At 48.3% G+C, this 21,935-nt stretch overlaps 1 protein-coding gene across 1 annotated transcript; it reads left to right on the forward strand.

The window, feature by feature from the left end:
* Positions 1-732: 732 nt before the first annotated feature.
* Positions 733-21,713, forward strand: panx2 (pannexin 2). The gene is made up of 5 exons (XM_015352159.2): positions 733-2,143; positions 9,183-9,711; positions 12,690-13,946; positions 14,404-14,598; positions 15,580-21,713. The coding sequence occupies exons 2-5, from the start codon at positions 9,486-9,488 to the stop codon at positions 15,864-15,866; spliced, it is 1,965 nt and encodes a 654-aa protein (XP_015207645.2). The 5' UTR covers positions 733-2,143; positions 9,183-9,485; the 3' UTR covers positions 15,867-21,713.
* The last annotated feature ends 222 nt before the right edge of the window (positions 21,714-21,935 follow it).

Below are 21,935 nucleotides of genomic sequence, written 5' to 3' on the forward strand. Positions count from 1 at the left end.
TTAGTAATAAAAGGAATGCAGACTATATTTTAGGTAACTGTAGATTGATTTAAAGTGCATTTTAATATGAAATGCATAACATAAGGGACATACTAACCATGTATCTCGTGCAAGTACTAAGTTTCTATGAATAAGTTCACCGGAAGAAGGCTCCACAGCCGAAACGTTGTGTTTTCTTTCTTCTCTTTTCAGCAGGGAATAAACCTATGACTTGCTCCATAAGTGCCTCATGTATGTTTTGTGGTGCACTGTGGTGCAGTGTTCAGCACTGGAGCCCTGGTTCAGCTCCTGGGGTGCAGTCTTGGAGTTTGCATGCTCTCTCTCTGTGACACCTTGGCAGGTTAATTAATGGGCTTCTGGTAGACCTGGCCCTGTTGAGTGGGTGTGTGTGTGTTTGTATCTGTGCGCTGCAATGGACCGGGGTCCCGTACAGGGTGTATCCTGCCTTGCACCCCGTTGCTTGCCGGGGTAGACTCTGGCTCCCCCTACCCCTGACCCTGAACTGGATGAGTAAGGAAGCAGTACGGACATGGACAGATGCTTCAGAATCTACTGCATCAGACCCAGCGTCGGCTTTTGGCACTTGCCTCAGCTTTTCTTCCCTCCATGCGGTTTTTTTTTTTCATTCTGACAAAGCTTTGCTAAAATTGGTGGGGAAAGAAATCATGGCTGCGCACAGCTCTGGAGCCTATTGGTGAAGACTAGAGCACAGAGTCCATACACCGCGGTCTTAACACTCCTCTGGCCTGTCATCCAAACTGGAGAAGTCCTCACAGAGCGCATAGTGAGCAAATTCAGAAGCAATATGGGGTTGGAACAGCGTTGTCACGGCTGGTGTAGTTACGATCAGCGTCACCTCGGCTAGGACACCGAAGGTGATTGGAGCGGCTCTCTAAATGTCTGGTGCACATCATTGCGGTCTCTCCTTCAGGAGGAGGCTGGCTGGCACCAAACCGGCAGAAACCGGAGACGGTTGGTTGAAACGTCGTGCGCCGTGTCTCCAGGCGGTGGGGGCCCGGCGGGGCCTATCCGCAGATTTCTGCGGCGGCACCTCGGGGCTGCGGGACCCGAGCAGCCTGGAGAGGGATGGGCCGGTGCTACAGAGGACGTGCGGCATGAAATTGAAAATATGGCCGTTCAAAGAAACAAACGCTGTTCTTGCCGTCCGTTGCTACAGTGCGTGACGCCTTGTCTTCGGGAGGCGAGGGGGAACGGCATTCAGTGTTAATAAAACAACATGTCTCGCCCCAAGCCCATACACGAGCAGGTACTTTAAAAATGAAGACAGCTGCGCCCTGACGTACAGTACTCGGGCTGTTTCAGGCTGCATACTCGCTTGTAGGACCGGCTGTCCCTTTGTCAAGGGCGCTAGGCGGCCGCGCTTTTACAGCCGACACGCAAATATTCATCTCCATCATTCAGCGCTCACGGAGAACAGCGAGGGGCGAAAGGGGGGAGCATTTTGGTTGGATTTGGTTTTTTGTGTGTGTGGTTTATCCGGGTATGTGTTTCCCTGACAGCGAGGCTGATGTGAACGTCTGAGTGAACAGCCGCAGGCAGACACACGGGAGCTCGCATACAGCACAGTACCGTGCTTTACCCCACCGGGGATGCCTTGCCCAGGTGCCGAGTCCCTCCGCCTCCCGGGCTGCACCATTCCCCTCAGGAAAGCGTGATGAGCGCGCACCAGCGGGGCGATGCCCTGTCCCCAGTGCTGAATCTCTCCTCGGGCGTCTCCCCACACCTGCCGAGGGCCCCCGGACTGCTTCCGTCGAGCTCTAAAACGGAGGAGCTCCGGAGGACCACACACTGTACATCGCTGTCGCCTGCTCAATGAGCCGCTGTCGCTAACAGTCACGTTAGGAGGTCACACGGGAAAAAAAGGAGCAGAATCTGGATGTGCTCGTTTTAGCAGCGGAGAGGAGGGTTGTGGGGAGCTGTGCAGCTACGTGGTCCGACAGGTACCAGAGCCCATTTCCACATCTCTGAGGTGAAGAAATCGGAAAAGAGAGTGAAGGGGGGAGAGGAGGAGAGGAGGGGGACTGGGGGAGAGACGAGCGGAACAGACCGGTGCCGGATACACGCGTAGCGGCTCGCCCGCACTGCAGATTAACTCTTCCAGCACTGACGCACCACGCAGCGGGTGAGTTGTGACTATCGTCTCTTCCTCTTCGCCGCGGAGTGCGTGTGTTTCTGCGCGTCTGTGAACCTTGCAGCATGCGTGCCTGCTTTCTCAAAATGAGACGATGTGTCCGAGACTGAGTAGGATGAAAGTTTTACCGCCGGTCCACAAACGGGGGGCGAAAAATAGAAATAGAGGTGAGAGAAGGACTGGGCACCTCCGTGTATCTCTTTCCGCCCGTGTCTCTACTCCTCTCGCGTCCTGCCTTCCAACAGCCTCTCGTTTCTCATCTCTTAACATGTCCTCTTCTCCTCCATTCCTCTCCTGTCTCGGCGTCGTTCATCTCGAATTCCCCGTCTGCGCCCTCATCTGCTAAGATACTTTGGGACCTCTTGCGTTGTTAGTGCTGACTCGGATATCTTGCACTTGGTGTGTATCGATGCCGGGCTGTGCTTTAGTCTCCAGTCATGGTCTTGTGTTTTATTATTATTGCAATCCGAAGAGTTACCGACTAAAATCCTCGCGTAACACAAGGAGAACGGAACACACGCACAGTGTTGTGTGTACACGATAGCACCGTGTGTGTATCATGCACGTTGTCATTATGCACAACGCAATGTGCACGGGACTGTGTGTGTCTTGAGTGTTAAATTCACAAGCGGAGTGGGATGCTGTGCTACACATACAGTCACGGGTGTTTAGCTCTGCAGATGCAGGACACGACAAGGCAGTCTGCTCAATTGAAAGATCTGTGGTCAGAGTTTGGGTCAACTTATAATAAGAAGTGCAAACACAGTTCAGGAGTAAGCAGGCACTCTCGGTAAAAAACGGCAATTTCCCATTTCGGCTCTTCAGCTCCTTCATCTCAATACAGGGGTCTGGGTCATTGTTGCAGCTTTTGGTCACTTTATTCACTCAGTGGTCTTTCACTGTTGCTGACTTCGGCAGGCAAGTTCAGGTTCACTCTCAGTCTCTGCAGTTGACGCTTTGGGTCCACTCTGAGCTCTCTCTCTCTCTCACTCACTGCGGGGGTGCCAGGCAGAGCTAAAGAGGAATGCTGCATTGTGCTGCAGTTTAAACTCTGCTCAGGTGTGAGCCAGCCGCCGATAACCCGAAACCGATCCGTCTTCTGCACAGACCTTGCCCAGACAGATCGAAAGAGCTGCAGAAGGTCAGCCAGTTGAAAAGCTGGGCACCGTAATGTGAGATGACCCACGCAGGGACTGCACGAGTCTCGTGGGTCTGAGCTTCACCCTCATGCCCTTCAGTGCACTGTCGTCTCCAGCCATCCACGCACACGGCTGGTTTCACTGCACAGCCCCTGACGCCTCCTCTGATTGTAGGGCTGGACGCTGCTCCGAGTTTACAGAGGTCACAGTGCGAGCGGGCTGGTCACTGCGCACGTCTGTAAGAACTGGAATTGGGAGTACTGTCTGAACACTCACCCAGCAAAGCCCGGTTCCCCCTGGTCTTCAGCACAAGGGCATTTTTCTGACCTTCCCTCGGAGCGCTGCTGCAGGCTGGGTTTCGCATGGCTTTGCAGTTACAGAGCAGGGACTCCACTACTCGTGGGAAGCACAAGGCGAAACTGCGTGCTGACCCTTCGAAGGGTTTTCTGAGATGCCGTGTGCGGCGAGGTGGTGCAGTGGTGGACAAAGGAACGTTTCTGACCCCTCAGTCGCAGTCCTTTCAGCTGTTATTTAGAGGGGCAGAAATACCTGACCGACACCTCCCCCAGATACCCACATACAGCCCACATGAAGACAGTGGCGTGGCTCTCTTGCTGATATCTCCTACAGTCCAGTGTCCAGCGATCACGCTCTGTCAGAGCTGTAGAGTCCAGTGCAGTCCAGACAACCAGTCTTCAGTCACAACCCAGCATATAAACGAGAGGAGGCCATTCGGGCTCTTTTGTGTTTCAGCTTATTAGCTAGTTGAGCTGAAAATATCATTAAGCTACTTTCTGCGACCTGACTGAGAATCCTGTTCCACACACCCACAACACTTTGTGTAAAGAAGTGCTTCCTATTGTCTATTATACTTTTTAATTGTGGCCCCGTATTCTTATCCCACAACTGAGTCTGAAGCAAACCCCTGGACTGACACTATCTATACCCATCAGCATATTGCTTAATTAGATTAAAAATTCCCTTGATCTCCTCGGCTTTAAAAGAGAGTTCCTTTAACTTGCTTGTATAGAGAATGCCCTGGGTCGATGAATCATTCTTGTTGCACAGTTTGGAATTCTTTCGGGATGTATTTTTGTTTTTTTTATTCCACTTCAGACTTCAGTGACTTTGTTGAATGCTGTAAGTGGATAGAGAGTCCAGTCAGCTGTTTTTCCCAGGTTTTAATTAGGTGCTGACTGAAAGACCCTTCTAAAACCAGCAGAAATCTGGTCGCTTTCACATAGGGCTACAACATCTTTTCTTTGGTACCACGATATATTCTAAATAAGGTCTTACTAGGCATTGTAAAACCTTACCTTCCAAGCTTTTAATTTAAATTCCATGCTTTTTGCTACCTTTGTGCTTTTTGCATTAATTCCACACATTCTTTCTGTTTCTGGAAGAATCTACAGTACATTGACAACCAGATCCCCCTCAGAGATACTGTAGCTTCCTGTAGCTCAGGATCGACTATGCAATATGTACAGTGTCAGTATTTTGCACTTGTCGATGTCATTTTTTTATTTTTTGTACCTCTCAACATCAAATTCCATTTTCCAAGTGTTGGCTCAAGCCACGATCCGCCTTTGTCCTTTGGGACATTCCTTGCTACTGCTTCTGTTCTGCTAATGTTAATGTTAACTAACATAATAACGGCTATGTCCGAGAGGGCTCGATTCAAGCTTCTTCAATTTTTTTTTTCAGTAGCTAGTTGATCCAGTGATCTCATACACGTTTCTTAGAGGAAGTCAGGGTATCGGCTTCAACACCTCTGCCTGCTTGTTCCACACTCCCACTACCGTTTGTGTAAAGATGTGCCTCCCGTTCTCAGGTTTGAATGCAGTTCCCCTTCCTAGCGATACTTACTCCCACTCGCGCTCTCTAACCATCTAGCTCATTTGATAGCTAGCAGCGAATTCATCCACTTTTCTATTCGTGATCTCTTCCAGACATTTCTAGAAAGAAGCCAGGCTGCTGGTTTCAGAAAAGACATGGCTGAGTAGCTTGTTCCTTACTTCCAGTGGTGTGACTGGGGGTGAAGTCTAAATAACTGCTATAGCTCCAGAAGAGCAGCAGGCCTGAAACAGAACCCTGTGGCACTCATGGCTCACTGTTCCCTTCATGCATGCGTGGACGTTACCTTGGATGCCTACAGATTTTGTAAATTAACCTTTTATAAACCGAGTGTCCATGAATCACTTTTCTATTAGTAGCATCATGCATATCACTGTATCAGAGTTATCACTTTGTCTTCTCAATGTGTTTGATTCCCACTGTGGATATACCATATAAAGACTTCTGCCCAGTTTTCCAGTCTCCATAGTGAAGGTGATTGTAATGCACTGTTTTTTTTATTCTAATGCAAAAAATACAAAAATAAACTGGGGGTTCAATGTGTTCACTACTGTATGTCTAGTGTCAGTAAGGGTTCTCTCTGCACTGCAGTGTCCAGTGTCTGTAAAGGTTCTCTCTCTGATCACCAGGGTCCAGTGTCCTATGGGAGCTCAAGACATCAAGTAGCATTGTAAACGCCTGTTGCGGCTACATGGTTTGGCCACTCTCTTGGAGATGATACAATAAACTCAAACAATTTCTCAAAAATAACGGGATCTTAACAAAGCAAAAAAAAAATGTCAGGTTTATTTTCTGTCATGATTTCAAATGGCCAGTTTCTATCTTAAAAAAAAAAACATTTTCCAACAATGTTGAAGGTCTGGGTAAGTTGCATATATTGCAAAGGGTATTGTTGGCACAGTGAGCCAGACTCATGAGGCTTGATGTAGTCCAGGAGTACATATGGAATCACAGCGAATGAGGAGTGGAAGATGGTTGGTCACATGATATGGGCTCCCCTCATCTTTTTTAAATCAACGAAAGTGCAGTTCTGAAACCTTGTGCACAATATTAGCTGATTTTCATATTATAATATTAGTTGCTCAGGAACATGTGGGTTAGTCACATGGTATGATGCCATAAAACTGTAGCATCCAAATGATTTTTTCTGCGGATGCACTTGGCCAATCAGTTCATAATTTTGTGTGCATCAATAAGGACAGAACACAGCTGTTCCAAACAAGCTACTACTTTAAACAAACAGGGCTGCGATGAGCCAATTCATTTTCATGTGTGATTAACAGTTGTATCTTTTCATATACTGTATTGCAAGGGTTAGCTGCAGTATAATGTTGCAGGCTCATGGATAGCCAAGGGAATCGAAGCCTGTGGACAGTAGAGTGCACAGCTGAATGAAATTGATCAAACCTATAAAGCCTATCACCTTCTGGTCAATTTAAAAAATATTCTGTAACTCTTTAATGAATTCAGATTGGATCATTGTTACTGTGGAAAACAAATAGGAATCCTGTTTAATCCAGAAAAAATATTGTTTTTTCAGCGGCTACTTGATCCAGTGATCTCATCCACGAAATCAGGGTATCAGTTTCACCAACTCTGCCTGCTTGTTCCACACTCCCACTACCTTTTGTGTAAAGATGTGCCTCCCGTTCTCAGGTTTTAATGCACTTCCCCTTCCTAGCGATACGTATTCCCACTCGCGCTCTCTAACCATCTAGCTCATTTGATAGTTAATAGCGAATTCATCCACTTTTCTATTCGTGATCTTTTCGATACAATACACTGGTTTCACACAGTACCATTACAACCCCTGCCGAAGTCTGGGAATTAAAGGACAGCCTCTCTTTCCTAATTCTTTGAAATTCGAAAATAGCTCCAGAGCACTAAGTCCATAAAGTGCTTAGATTTTAAACATTTTTGTATCTGAAAACTACCAGGTTATTATATGCAGATTATTTTTCGTGATGGATTATTAACTCTAACAGATAATCTAGGGTGTCCAACAGGATATGAATGTGAGTCACATAGTATATATGAAGGCTTCCACATGCATGTGTTAAGATAACTCAACATAAGAAAATGAGAAACTGGCTGATCATGCCTTTTCTTAAATGGATGCTGCTTTTTAGATTTATTAAGGATCTTATGTTCTGTATTCACTCACTCGGAGACTGCTCACAAGTCTGAAATGCCCATGTTAAGGGAGCCCTTACATCACACCTAGGCTCAACAGATCTTGCCTCTTCTACCGATCAAGATGCGATCAGGGAGGGACTCCTGTTTTGCTCGAATGCAGGCTGTGCTCTGTGATCCCGATATCGCAGGTTTGAGCCTGGGTGATGTCCCTAGCCGACCGTGACTGAGGTCCCCCAAAGCTGTGCGGGCAACACAATCGGTGCCGCTGAGGACAGGTATGGAGTTAATCAGCTGGGGGTTTTCCTGACGCTACTTGAATCAAGTAGGGAACGTGACGCTACTTGAATCATCACTGGACCTTCTGTGTGGGGCTGCGTAGTGTCAGGAACCAATAGATTGAATAGGGGGATCCTATGCGTTGCCCTGAACCCTGAAGGAATGCAGAGTAGAACCGGAACTACATCCGAGACAGACAATCCAAAAAACGATATCCGAAAGGCGAGGTCGAGAAGGGAGTCAGTCGAGGAGGTAAGAACGCACACTGGAGAACTCTACGGGAGGCTTCTCGATAGTGAGCGTGGCCTGGTGAGTGAGAGAGGTTTACATACTGAAGGGAAAGAGACGTTGTTAGAAAATTGGTTCAGGAGCGAGGATCTGTGGAATCTGGTGCACGTGAGAGTGTGCTGGCTTCAGTGGGAATGGATGGGAGAAACAGAGGGTTCGGGAAATACCCCAGCGTTTGTGAGGAGGAGTGTGAGACCTGACACGTAGCCTATGATGTGGTGAAAGATTAGAGACTGGAAGGTGGGAGGTCGCAGGACCCTACCTCTTTCTCCATGTGTGTGGTTGCTAGGTGTCTGTGGCTCCCCTCTCTGTACTGGATGAAGTGGTTAGAAAATGGATGTCAGAAATGTTAGGCTGAACCCATTTAATCACAGTCACAGTCAGCTAGTGACGTGACCCAGGCTCAAGGTTATGAATGTGCCTCTCCTTCAGTAATAATAATAAAAAATTCCTTACACTTATAGAGCAGTTTTCTGGACACTCTACTCAAAACGCCCCACCTGGATGATATTATGGCAGCCATAGTGCACCAGTACGCTCACCACACACCAGCTGTCAGCGTGGAGGAGAACAGAGTGATGAAGCCAGTTCATAGGTGGGGATTATTAGGAGGCCATGATTGGTAAGGGCCAATGGAAAATTTGGACACCAGGGTGACACCCCTACTCTTTTCAAGACACCCTGGGGTTTTTAATGACCAAAGAGTCAGGACCTCGGTTTAACATCTCATCGAAAAGGACAGCACCTTTCACAGTATAGTGTCCCCATCACTATACAGAACATTAGGTGAGCTCCCCCACTAACACCTCTTCTAGCAGAAACCTTTGCTTTCCCAGGAGGTCTCCCATCCAGGTACTGACCAGGCTCACACCTGCTGAGCTTCAGTGAGCTGCCAGTGGTGAGTTGCAGGGTGACATGGCTGCTGGCTCCATCATCAGTGAACCTCCTGAATGGGGCTGTGTAGCCTGCGATGTGATGAAAGATGAAAGGCTTGAAGGTGGGAAGGTTACAGGACCCTACCTCATTCTCCCTGTGTGCGCTTGCTAGGTTTGTAGGTGTGAGGCAAGGCATGAAATACATGGGCAATTCCAAACTGGGTGGCTCTGTAACAAAAAATACCTTTTTCAGAAACTGTGATCGGTTCATTTCTCATGTTCCCAAGCTGAGTTATCTGAAAGCAATGTGTGGGCGGCTGTCTGAGTTCATGTCATGTTGCTCTGACCATAAAGCATTAAGAATATATACTGTAGGTGCACTATGGATCCAGGCACACTGAGTCACTGAGTGACGCACTCGGTGATGGCTGGATTTGATGTTTTTCTTTCTCTGTCTTGCAGGTATGTGGGGTTCTGGGCGCTGGTCTACGCACACAGGCGCGCGCACAGACCCCCGCGTAGGACAACGCACAGACACATAGACACACAGGAGAGGAACCGCCGAGAAGCAGGTAGAGATGCCCAGCCACTCACACGGGAGCCAGAAAGACGACCACAAGCGCAAACAGTGAGAAGCACAGCCCCCTCGTCCCGCCCCCGCCCCCCACCGCGCGCCCCCGCGCTCGGTCCACCAGACACGCCGCCCCCCGGTCCCTCAGCGCGTCAGCCAGGCGGTGGGCGGCCGGGGAGTCTCGCTCCGGACGGATGCAGCACATCATCGAGCAGAACCCCGACATGGCCACGGCTCTGCTCGCCGGAGAGAAGCTGAGGGAGCTGATCCTGCCGGGGCAGCAGGACGAGAGGGCGGGGCCGCTGGCCGGCCTCATGGTGCAGCTGAAGCTCGAGCTGCCCTTCGACCGCGTCGTCACCATCGGCACCGTCATCATCCCCATCCTGCTGGTGACGCTGGTCTTCACCCGCAACTTTGCAGGTCTGTCCTGGACCCCGAGGTACACTGGCATGGCGGTGGTTGATATCTTGATGTCAAAAGAACGTGCTAGGTCACCCTATATAATCACTGTACGTCATTTGTTTCTTCATACTTTTATGGTAGTATGTATGGAAAGAACCACTCTTTAGAATGGGGTTTCACGTAACCTGCATTTTGTGTATTTTGAAATAGAACAGACAGGGAGTTTCCCATTTTCATAATCCATCCGCACGACATAGGGTTGCAAGGGAGGCAGAGCCTATCCCAGCTAGCAGGAGGCACAGGGCAGGATACACTCTGGATGGGACACCAGTCCTTCACAGGGCAGGATACACTCTGGACGGGACACCAGTCCTTCACAGGGCAGGATACACTCTGGACAGGACACCAGTCCTTCACAGGGCAGGATACACTCTGGACGGGACACCAGTCCTTCACAGGGCAGGATACACTCTGGACGGGACACCAGTCCTTCACAGGGCAGGATACACTCTGGACGGGACACCAGTCCTTCACAGGGCAGGATACACTCTGGACAGGACACCAGTCCTTCAGAGAGCAGAGGCAAAGGCACAGATATGAACAGAGACACACAAACTCAAACCAGGGCCAGTTTTCCCAGAAGCCAATTTACATGCCAGATGTCTTTGGAGTGTGGGAGGAAACTGGAGCACCTGGAGGAAACCCCCCCAAAACATAGGGAGAACATGCTAACTCCCCGCAGATAGCACTGCAGGAGCTGAACCCTCCAGCGCTACGAGGTAGCAATGTTAAAGACTGCGTCACTATGTTGTTTTGTTTTCATAATAAATGTCAGAAATATTTGGGGGAGCCCCTTTAATCCCAGTCACAGCTGGCTGGTGACATGACCCAGGCTTGAACTTAGGCACCTGCAATCAGGTGGGTGCCTTCTCCAGGTGAGCCCATCAGAGGGCCCCTGTTTTCATCTGATTCTTGTAACCCTCACCCCTTGCTACAAGCAGTGCCTGGGTTGAGCTGACATGTACAGTACTCTGATTCTGAGTATTTGAATCGCATCAGACCTTCCATTGAGAGAAGGAATCTCCAAGGCTGCAATTTAAGTTCTGTTAAACTTTGGCCAAAAATATATTCTAGAGCAGCACATATCAGTGAGGTAACTTTTACATCCAGCGCCACCCCCCAGGTGTCAGGGACAGAAAAAAAAGAAGTTTTATACTAATTTCATTTATTTATTAAAGAAAGTTATGCAACATCCAATGTCCCATGTGAAAAAGTAATTGCTCCCTTGGACTCGATAACTGGTTACACCACCTTTAGCATCAATAACTGCAACCAGGCGTTTCCTGGCCTGGTTATTGATCAGTCTCTCACAGTGCTGTGGAGGAATTCTGGACCACTCCTCCATGCTGAACTGCTTCAGCTCCATGACATTTGTAGGTTTTCAAGCATGAACCGCTTTTTTCAGGATCTCTCACAACATCTCAACGGGGTTTTGGTCTGTACTTTGACTGGGCCATTCCAAAACTCTACATTGTGACTCATCTGTCCATAGAACGATGTTCCAGAACTCTTGAGGATTAGTCATGTGCATTTTGGCAACCCTGAGGCGAATACCCATGTTCTTCTTAGTACTCAGTGGTTTCCAGTACTTAGTACTCAGTGCTGCTGTGCTTTTTCTGATGGTGGAGTCCTGAACGCTGACCTTAGCTGAGGCGAGAGAGGCCTGCAGATCCCTTGATGTTGTTCTAGAGGTCTTTGTGAGTTCTTAGACACACCATATCACACCATGCTCTTGGAGGATTCACTAGTGTCTCAAACGTTCTCCATTTGGACAATATGGATCTGACTGTGATTCAGTGGAGCGCCAGAGCCTTAGGAATTGGTTTTGTAATTGGCCACTGCAGCTGTGACATGCCCCACTTTAGCACCGCGCGGGGAGGGTAACAGTAACAAGGTCTCCCACAGTAAAGGGAGTTACTCCAGTGGGTCTGAATAGCTGGAGCGCTGAGTGCTTAATCTTAAAGCAACACCCAGTGACACAGTTAGGGAAAACAGATGTGTCAAACCTCTGTCATTGCAAACAAGCTCACCATTTCACTTGAGTACAGTGAATAACGTCCTCTGTAGACACTTGTTGTATCCCAAAATTATGTACAGCAAATCCTGGGTACCAAGAAACTCACAATCATTCGCCAGCCTGCACTCATGGCAGCTAGAAGAAGAATTGTAGTGAGTTAGTTAAGATCTAGTTTTCAGAAATATTGCACTTTGTTCAGAAAATATTCCGATACAGTAGTGAGCGTTGCATCACAACGATCAAACCTGGAACAGGCTCAAGCAGTAGTTTCTCTGCAGCAGCTTGGGAGAGATGTGACTGCATACCAGCCATGTTCAAAAGAATGCCACCTAATCTACACTGTGAGCATGATTGTCAAAGACAACACCGGGGTTCCTGACCAGAGCAGTTGGGCTGATTTGAAGTTGAAACAGTTGCAGAATTGACAAAGAGAGGCCAATCAACGTAGTATTGGTCTTGTCAGATTTCATATGTGCAGGATTTTGTTGTATCCGTTTAGAACATCATCTGAACAGTGTTGCAAGGCAGGTCGTGGTTGATTTATATCAACTTGAAAATATTATGTGGAGCGTCGCCAGCATAAAAATGAAGACCAGATCACCTAAAAATCTGACACAATGGTAGACATCAGGCAGTTCTTGTTATGAGGTAGAAGGTTATAATATAATACAGTTATAATTGGGAATTTGAAAATTGCAGGATTTTCCCTACTTTTCCAAATTCAATATATTGTCCGAACGAATTTTTCCAAACTGTTTAAGAGACAAAAAATGTAAATACACCTCCCCTTTCTTCATGTATTGCCTGCTTTTTGTGCCTTCAAAGACTCCCTGTGTCACTGCTTTCTGATAACAGGGACCAGATTCCACTTTGGAGTGAAAACGCTTTGAAATGTACTGTTTCTCTCCCTCTTGGACAGAGGAGTCGATATACTGTTACACGCCACACAACTTCACTCGTGACCAGGCACTGTACGCACGGGGCTACTGCTGGACAGAGCTGCGCGACGCGGTGCCAGGGGTGGAGGCCGCCCTGCGGCCCTCGCTGTTTGAACACAAGTTCCTGCCCTACGCCCTGCTGGCCTTTGCGGGCATCATGTACATCCCCGCCCTGGGGTGGGAGTTCCTGGCCTCGACGCGCCTCACCTCCGAGCTCAACTTCCTCCTGCACGAGATCGACAACTGCTACCACCGCGCCGCCGAGGGGCGGGCGCCGAAGATCGAGAAGCAGATCCAGTCGAAGGGCCCCGGGATCACGGAGCGGGAGAGGCGGGAGATCATCGAGAACGCGGAGAAGGAGAAGAGCCCCGAGCAGAACCTGTTCGAGAAGTATCTGGAGCGGCGGGGGCAGAGCAACTTCCTGGCCAAGCTGTACTTGGCCCGCCACCTGGTCATCATCTGCCTCAGCTCTATCCCCATCTCCTACCTGAGCACCTACTATGCCACGCAGAGGCAGAACGAGTTCACCTGTGCGCTGGGCGAGCCCCCAGATGCCAGCAGTGCTCCTGAGCTGCGGCTCAACGTGAACTGCAAGCTGCCCGCCGTGCAGCTCCAGCGCATCATGGCGGCTGTGGACATCACGCTGCTGTGTTTCATTAACCTGGTGATCTTGGTCAACCTCATTCACCTCTTCATCGTGCGGAAGTCCAACTTCGTCTTCGACAAGCTGCACAAGGTGGGCATCAAGACCAAGAGGCAGTGGCAGAAGTCCCAGTTCTGCGACATCAACATCCTGGCCATGTTCTGCAACGAGAACCGCGACCACATCAAGTCCCTGAACCGGCTGGACTTCATCACCAACGAGAGCGACCTCATGTACGACAACGTCGTGCGGCAGCTCCTGGCCGCGCTGGCGCAGTCCAACCACGACGCCACGCCGACCTTGCGCGACTCGGGCATCCAGACGCTGGACCCCAGTGCTGACCCAGCCATGCTAGGCGTGGGTGAGCTTGGTGGAGAGCCCTTGGTCATCAAGCGCCCACGCAAGAAGATGAAATGGATCCCCAGTTCGAACCCGCTCCCCCAGCCCTTCAAGGAGCCGCTGACGCTGATGCGGGTGGAGAACAGCAACAAGCCCGAGAAGCCCAAGCCGGTGCGACGGAAGACCGTGACGGACAGCCTGATCGCGCCCCTGCTGGACTCCTCGAAGAGCACGCAGCAGCCTCCTGCTGGCAAAGGTACTGAGTCACACTGGTCATCATTCTGTCACCTGATCTGTCTTTCAGGAGGCATCTGTCCCCCAGGGGAGGGAGAGAGGGAGACTGAACATTGCTCATTAATACTAAGCTTTTTGTGCCTGTGGGTGTTGAAACTAGTTTTAGTGGTGTGTCTGGACATATTTCCTTTCATGTACTTCTTTCAAGATACTTATGGAATTTTACCCAGTAATTTAATGTTATTTATATCATGGGGTATATAGGTGCAGTGTTTATCCTGAGAGCTGGGCTTTTTGTAACCCAGTCAGTGTAACATTTCCAGTATGTTCTACTTTTGTTCACTTAATCAATCCTTAATTACTGAATTGACCGATCTGATGAGCTTTAGTAAGGAAGAGAGGAATCAATGATCTGTTCAGACATAATGGCCTATGCTTGCTTTCTATTGTCGCTCCTGGTACTGTATGTGTATTGACAGGAGAGCTCAGTGGAGGCAGTGTGGACAAAAAGACCACACGGAACCTCTCCCTGGACGTGCACCCCTACATGTTGACCATCCGTAAGCCCAAGGCCGAGGCGCCCAGCAATCAGCAGCTGCCTCCCACCTGCACACAAGAGGGAGTGTTCATTGAGGGCACACACACCATTGTCCATGTCTCTGCTGCTATCACAGGTAAAGATAATAACAGGTGTATCATGTCCATGTAGATCATGGGCACAATACATCAGCTCTACAGAGATCACAAGAGACTGAGACATCAGTAGTACAGAAATCTCAGGTATAGAGAGAACAACCCTTAGAGGGTCAGTACAGAGTCAGATAAGGGAATGGCTTGATGAAATTTTTTTATATTAGTCCTTATATAGAAATATTACAGTTGGCTGCTGCTGCAGCTACTTACTGTATGTGTCTGCTCACAAAACCTTGTTTGAGCTTGTTTTGGTGTTGTGCCCTCTGACCTCTACAGGCGCTGAAAATGAAAAGCTTGATTTCTCATTTTTACTGCAATTTGTCAGAATATATACCGTGATGCCACATGGGGTGGCTCACAACAGGGGCACAGGTTCTTGGTGGGACCCCGATTAAAGAGTGGTTTTAAAGTCAACCTGTTCTTTATCGACTGGAATTATATACAATTCCAGCTCTTATCCAGCACAGCAATAGGGGTACTCAATGTGCTCTCCAGAGTGGCCAAGACAGTTGTTGATGCAGGTGTAGGTATCCGTGGCACTATGATGTTAGCCCTGTGGCCTTGCTGGTCAGCCAGCAGCCTACACTGTAAGTATGTGGCTGATGTACTAATTGTACACTGGTCTTCAGCTCAGAGACTGCTAAGGGAGCTGGGCTGGGTCACAGTTCCTTGGTTGTATGTGAAAATAAACAGCCTGCGCTATGTTAAGGTGGCTGTTGCAGTGACAGCTCAGCCATTCTTCAGCCCGGAGGCTTGTAAAACAGCTTTAAGACTTAGACAGTTTGCACTTTGTTCTTCAGTCCAGATGAAGGAATTGAAGCTTGTATAGCTGGAATCTTCACTCTGGAGACTGGCTCTGTAGTGAATCAGCCTCTGCAGGGGCTTGTTTCAGAATTGTCTTTCTTTAACCTACTCTCCGGCGTGACCTCTGCAGTTCTCATCTCCTCCTGGTGTCTCTACAGAGAAGAAGGATCCTCTGACAGAGCCAAAGTTCTCTGCAGTGACTCTGCCCAGCGCAGCCTACCTGAGCGGCAGCACCACGAGCCTTCCCAGCACAGCCTGCCCCCCCGACCCGCTCAGCCAGCCAGCCCCGGAGGGCCAGGGCCCGGCCTTCAGCCGGAACCCCACCCACCCGCTGCTTAACATCCACCACACGCTGTACGAGGAAGAAGAGACGGCACTGGGCGGGGAGAGGAGAGACAGGCTGGGAGAGAGGACGGGGGAGCTCATCACCGCGGGGGAGTACTGAGGGGAAAATGTACTCGCCAGCACTCATCCACGGCGCCGTTCCGATGCACAATCCCGCTGTCCCTCGCTGTGCTGAGAGGAAATAGAGACAGAGGTCCGGGTCACCCGTCATCACTGGAGGAGCACAGCAATCCACAGGTCACTTCCTTGATCAACCGTCCCCTTGAGCACAGACAGAGGAGAGATGGTCTTGGCCAGGGTAAAGGATGTGACTGAATTCTGCACGTCTGATTTCTCTTAGAACATCAAATATGGTTCGAAACCAGAGGAGATCATTAAGCCCATCAATCCTCTTTCGTAGTTAGTAGCAAATTGATTCAAGGATCTCATCCAGCTGTTTCTTGAAAAGGAGACAGGGTATCGGCTTCAGCAACATGGCTGGGTATCTTATTCCATACTCCCACAAACGTTTGTGTAAAGACATGCCTCCTTTTGTCCTAATGCACTTCCACATCCTTTCCACTTGTGGAGAAATGTGAAGAATCGCTCGTTGTATCGGCACGAATGATGAACTGTGATGGACTAAAGGATCTGCTCTCGTCCCGATTTTCTCACGTTTTCTAAAGTTCTCAAGTTCTTGTCCATCTACTAAATCCAAACTGTCACCTGGTGCTGACAGCACTGTACTCCCCACCCACTGCACAGCTCCAGCACAGAGAATGATCCATCTCAGCTGTACAGAATAAACAGGCCCCCTGAGTGTGATACACACCAGAAAACAAGCAGTTCTGCAGAGTTGCATTTAACATTTATTTTTAAAGCTCTGCCTAAAAAGGAAGAGAACTTTCAACAGTGCTGGTCAATGGACTGAAGTCTCACAGACAACGCAGCAACCCTAGGCTCTGGCCCCAGCTAATTTTAAAGGATGGTTTTTGAATAACTAAACTCTGTGCACTTCCAACCCCAAAGACTGACAGGTAGCCTAGTGAGTTGAACACATACACAGATACGCGGACTTATCTTTACTTAATTACAGAGTCAGACACAGCATGGTGAATGTACTTCAGTCACTCTCATCCAGTAAGCACAGGCACTCAGGAGCATGCAGGGGTCACTCAGAGACAAACAAACCTTTTACATCCTTTCCAGCAGAAGCCTTTGTGCTTCCTTGCTCATGGCAGCTAACCAAAATGTTACTCAGAAGAAGTGATTTAGGAATTTAGTTTATGAAGTTCTTTCACAAAATGAGCCACCTAGGAAATTAAGTGGAGAAGAAACTATAGTTACTCCTGCAAACTCCATCTCCTGTCCAGTCACAACACACATCACTGTCACAATCTGATTTAAAATACAACAGAAAATAAAGATATGTTCTTAAATATATCTATCTCGGAGCACTGCACAAAATTTCAAAGCAAAGTACATACAAGCAATACGTAACATTTCCAAGCCATTATGCAAAAACACATTCAATAAGAAACATTTTAAGTTTCACATTCACATCTTTTCTGATGTTGCCTGTTTTTTGGAGTTCCAGGGCTCTGAGCCCATTTGATTGGACACAGATTTGGATTCTTATGCAATATATATGTACCTTATATACTACCAACCAGTAGCAACCAGACATTGTGTCTTATCACATCACAGCTCAGCATCCATACACCCTTCAGGTGAACCAGTGTGAGACAATCTAGGATTTGCTGTACTGATTGAGCATGAGCTGCATTAGCTACAGGGCAACAGACAATTTACTTTTTACAAATCTAGCTCACAGTCAGCCTGTGTGTTTGTCCATATGGGGTGGTGTGATTTAGACTGCTCTGCACCAGGAGTTTCATATCTCTCCACTGATACTCTCTGTCAGTCGATTGTTAATGTCTGTAAAGATTTTAATCGGTGTTTCCCTGCTTCAGACTCGGGAACCAGTCCGGTGACATTCCAGTTTTCTGACCTAACCATTACATACTGTAACTGTGTCAAAATCTTCATTGCTTACTGCTTCACATTCCAGCCAAATACCATTCGTGTTCCGCCACCTAAATCACCAGTGAGAGTAGTTCACCTCCCCAAATAAAACTGAGACTGTTAGCTCTCTGTCACAGCAGTCTGGTGCAACAAATGACTGCTCCTTCGCTGGGCTTGAAGTGAACAACAGCTTTCCCTCGCATTCAGACTGGCCTTGAGTCGGCAGGGAACACAGAGATAGAGACTCTTCGCAACCAGAACAGACTCACAGGTGCACAGCCTGAACAGCCATTAGCTCCTTACCCACCCGTTTCCCACCAAAGACTGCTTCAGTAGTGGCTTCTCCACCCTGCTGAATGACAACACAGAGTAATATTTATGGAGCACTTTCCTTCCGGGACACTGTACTGAAGAATCACCGTGGCAACCAGAAACAGTCAGTGTCAAAGCTCCTCCCACCTCCCACCGCCCCCCGAAAAGGCAAGGATGCACTTGCTCAGTAGCAATAATACCAGCTCTAGTCATCTGTGCCTGCTGTAACAATGGTCACATGACACACTGAGGGAACCAATCAGGGCTTTGTCCCCCTTGGAGAAAGCCAATCAGGACCAAGATGATGTACAACACAGAGATCCCCTAGGAGCCCACAGGTAAGGAGGGGGAGTCATTGGGGAACAAAGAGAAGGTGAATGGGGAGAGGAGGTAGGGAGATGGAGGGAGAGCTTAGGAGAGATTCTTAATGGTGGTGAGCCAGATGGAGGGGCGGATAAGAGATTAATGAGGTTGTGCTAATTAATTTGCAGCTCTAGTTCTGCAGTGGTGTGTGGAGGTGTGTGTGAGATCCCACCCGCTGAAGAGTGTCCTGCTCCCACGCAGACCCCTCCCGTCCGCTGCCAAGACCTCCTCTCTCCTCTTCTCCTCCTCCTCCTCCTCCAGGACAGGCGCTCTGGCCACGCTCTGAGCCCAGAACAGAAGAATACAGCAGTCCCTCTGCCTTTTCCTTATAGGAAATACTGATTTCCGTTCAGGCATATGCAGGGCCTCCTTATTTGTGAGGGACTTTCCAGTACTTTTTTAATGAAAAACAACAACAAAATAAGTTGAGGCAAAGTCAGACATGTTTGAATTTCCCATACCCTCTCTTACGTTAGAGTCCTGAACGATGTAAACGTGGTTTGTTTTACGAGTTCATCGTCTTGTTTTCTCTGTAAACCCAACAAGCTGGGATACTGGATGGATCCACCCCTGTATAGCATCTCATCGAGATTATCTGGGAACTTGGTACAAGCCGAGCACTTCTTGCTTGATCGATAGATCAGGTGGTTGGCCTGTATACATACTGTACTGTCAGCATTATTCTGGCTTTAAATGGCCAGGAGCATCTCAGCTCTTCCTGGGATTTTCAGGCACTGGTGTGTCCGACTGGATCTTTAATTATGGTGGCTCAGGGTCAGGCCGATGGCATTATTTAATTAAAGGAATGAGTAAAGGCAAGAGTTCCCATTTTGGTCTAAAATTAAAAGAAGTAGACTGGTGTTAGAGCAATTTCAATGAAGTGGGAAAATTGCCTGTGTTTATTAAACTCGCAGTGCCCAAGTTTGACAACACAGCTCAACTGAGAGATAAGTGAAACAGTTCATCTTCTGTGGACTGGGACTAGAGTTCTGTGAAGACCTGTAGCAAGCTGTGCAACTATTTTTATTACACTTTACTGTGGTAACATTGGATGGTAATTGAGCTCTTTTGCCATATTTTCCCCTATATTTAACACCAACTGTTACTGTGGTTTCACTGTGGTTTACTACGTTAGTAAAAATATAGCGAGTGCTTGCAAGGGAGGAAACTGGCCAGTGACAATTTCGCCACAACAGGACACCAGACTTCTCCTGTAGGGGAGTTCGCTGTTGTCAGAGGAGGCACGGTGTGGCTTGAAGGCTGGGAAGTGCTCTAGAAAGTCCCTCACTTTTGGGGGTCACGCCTCACTGGGGCCTCATGATCTGGATAATGTAGAGAGGGAGCATGGCACCCCATTGGTGATGCCATCCCCCTTTCAGAATGGCCCGGTGTCTTCTGGTCTGAGCTCTTGGTTACATAGTTATTTAACTGATTATTTAATCACACAAATTCAATTTTTTTTAATTAACTGCAGCAATAATTCCTTACACTTAAATAGCGCTATTCTGGACACTCCACTCAAAGCACTTTACAGGTAATGGGGGCTCCCCTCCACCACCACCAGTGTGCAGCCCCACCTGGATGATGTCACAGCAGCCATAATGCATCAGTACACTCCCCACACACCAGCTCTCGGTGGGGAGGAGAGCAGAGTGACGAAGCCAGTTCACAGATGGGGACAATAGGAGGCCATGATTGGTAAAGCAAGGGAAAATTTGGCCAGGAAACGAGGGTACCACTCCTACTCTTTTTGAGAAACACCCTGGGAGATTTAATGACCACAGGGAGTCATTTAATGTCTCATCTTTTATATTATTGTGTCCCCATTACTATACTGGGGCATTAGGACCCACACAGACCGCAGGGTGAGCGCCCCCCACTGGTCCCACTAACACCTCTTCCTGCAGCAACCTCAGCTTTCCCAGGAGTCTCTCATCCAGGTACTGACCAGGCTCACACCTGCGGAGCTTCAGTGGGCTGCCAGCTGTGAGTTGCTGAGATGATAGTGTATTATTTGTAACCTTACTCTGAGGTGTTGCAGAAGAAACTTCAGTGAAATGTGTATTTTGAGTGATCCATTTTTAAACCTCCTCATTCCATTCAGGGTCACAGGGGAGGTGGAGCCTATCCCAGCAAGTACATTCTATACACAGTATGTCAAAGAAAAAAATAGGTTAATTGTTTAATTGAGCACTTGGGCTGAAAGAAAAAGGAGCAGACACCAGGCCCTATAGGAAGTGAGTCTGCCACCACACCCTGGGCTGGGCCTGTCAGTTATTGAGGCTGCAGAGGACAGAAGGGAAGGACATGTAGTGGAGGGGGGGTGTAAAGAGACTCATTCTGAGCTGGGTACAAGAAGATGTATTCCCTAGGAAAGCGAATAGGGCTCCGAGACATTTGTGATTAAACAGAGAGCACATTCAGGGGAAGAAAAAAGAGTCATCAGGGTTTAGGGGCAACACAGACACCTTACAAATCAAGTCTTCATTGTGGACGCTACTCTAAGCTTAATGAAAAGTTACGTTTCATTGATTTACGTTTCTGCTGTATTCACACAGTCAACCCAACTATATAGGTAGATACCAGCATGGCCAGAATCCTTTGTCCCCTGTCTAACACTACAGAAACCAAGACATGTTCTGTCATACAGAGCTGTTCTACACCCATTTGTAAAACCTCTTACGATCCTTTGCTCTGTGATGAACACGAACACTAAAATACCCCCTCGCACCATTAAGACAAAATGGAACCCTCTCTCCTTTTGTCCAGATGCTGTATTAAAAAAGATTCCCTCCCTGCCTACTTTGACAGTAACAAGCACAGTGTTTATACATCCTTCTGTAGAACATCGACACCCTGAGTCTCCCTCAGGCCGTGCCAGTCAGACACATATTGGGCAGCTAAATGATTCTGTTGTTTTCTCTTCCTCTCCTTGCAGGAGTCATAGTTTCTTAAAGTCAGGGCGGTGAGTAAAAGCACTTTATAAGCACTTTCTTTCATTTTCAGAACTTTCAAATGATTTTAGCATTTTTCCTTAAACAAATGGGGAGGTGGAGTACCTCCAAGTTCATGCAAAGAGATCTGAGAGGTACTGTAGGCCAGTCTGCCTGATCCAACGCTGTCCGCTGTCCGCTGTCCTGGGACTGGTCCGCAGCGCTCGGAGGGGGTGGGACAGGGGACGGTCAGACAGGGAGGGGGAATGTCTAACGATCTGGAGACAGGACTGTCAGACCTCACCATTACTGAACAATAAACCTTTTCTAAGAAAATCAAAGTCGGATCCTGGTTCTCTTTCTTGGTGTGGCTGAACGTATATCGTGTCTGCCTGTCTGTGTGTGTGTTAATGCCTGCATGTTGTGTCTCGAGGACAGTGTGTGTCTCGTGTGACATGGACCGTGTGTGTTTGTGTTTTCCGAGTCTGTGTGTGTGTTAGTATCTGCATGTGTGTCGGGTCTATGTGTGTATTGTATGTGTTTGTGTCAATCTGTGT

The sequence above is a fragment of the Lepisosteus oculatus genome, chromosome 7 (genome assembly GCF_040954835.1).
Source record: "Lepisosteus oculatus isolate fLepOcu1 chromosome 7, fLepOcu1.hap2, whole genome shotgun sequence".
Taxonomy (NCBI): domain Eukaryota; kingdom Metazoa; phylum Chordata; class Actinopteri; order Semionotiformes; family Lepisosteidae; genus Lepisosteus; species Lepisosteus oculatus.

Coding starts and splice junctions, on each gene's coding strand:
- panx2 (XM_015352159.2), top strand. CDS start 9,486: ATGCAGCACATCATCGAGCAGAACCCCGACATGGCCACGGCTCTGCTC. Junction 9,712..12,689: donor CTTCACCCGCAACTTTGCAG/GTCTGTCCTGGA, acceptor CCTCTTGGACAG/AGGAGTCGATATACTGTTAC. Junction 14,599..15,579: donor TGTCTCTGCTGCTATCACAG/GTAAAGATAATA, acceptor GTGTCTCTACAG/AGAAGAAGGATCCTCTGACA.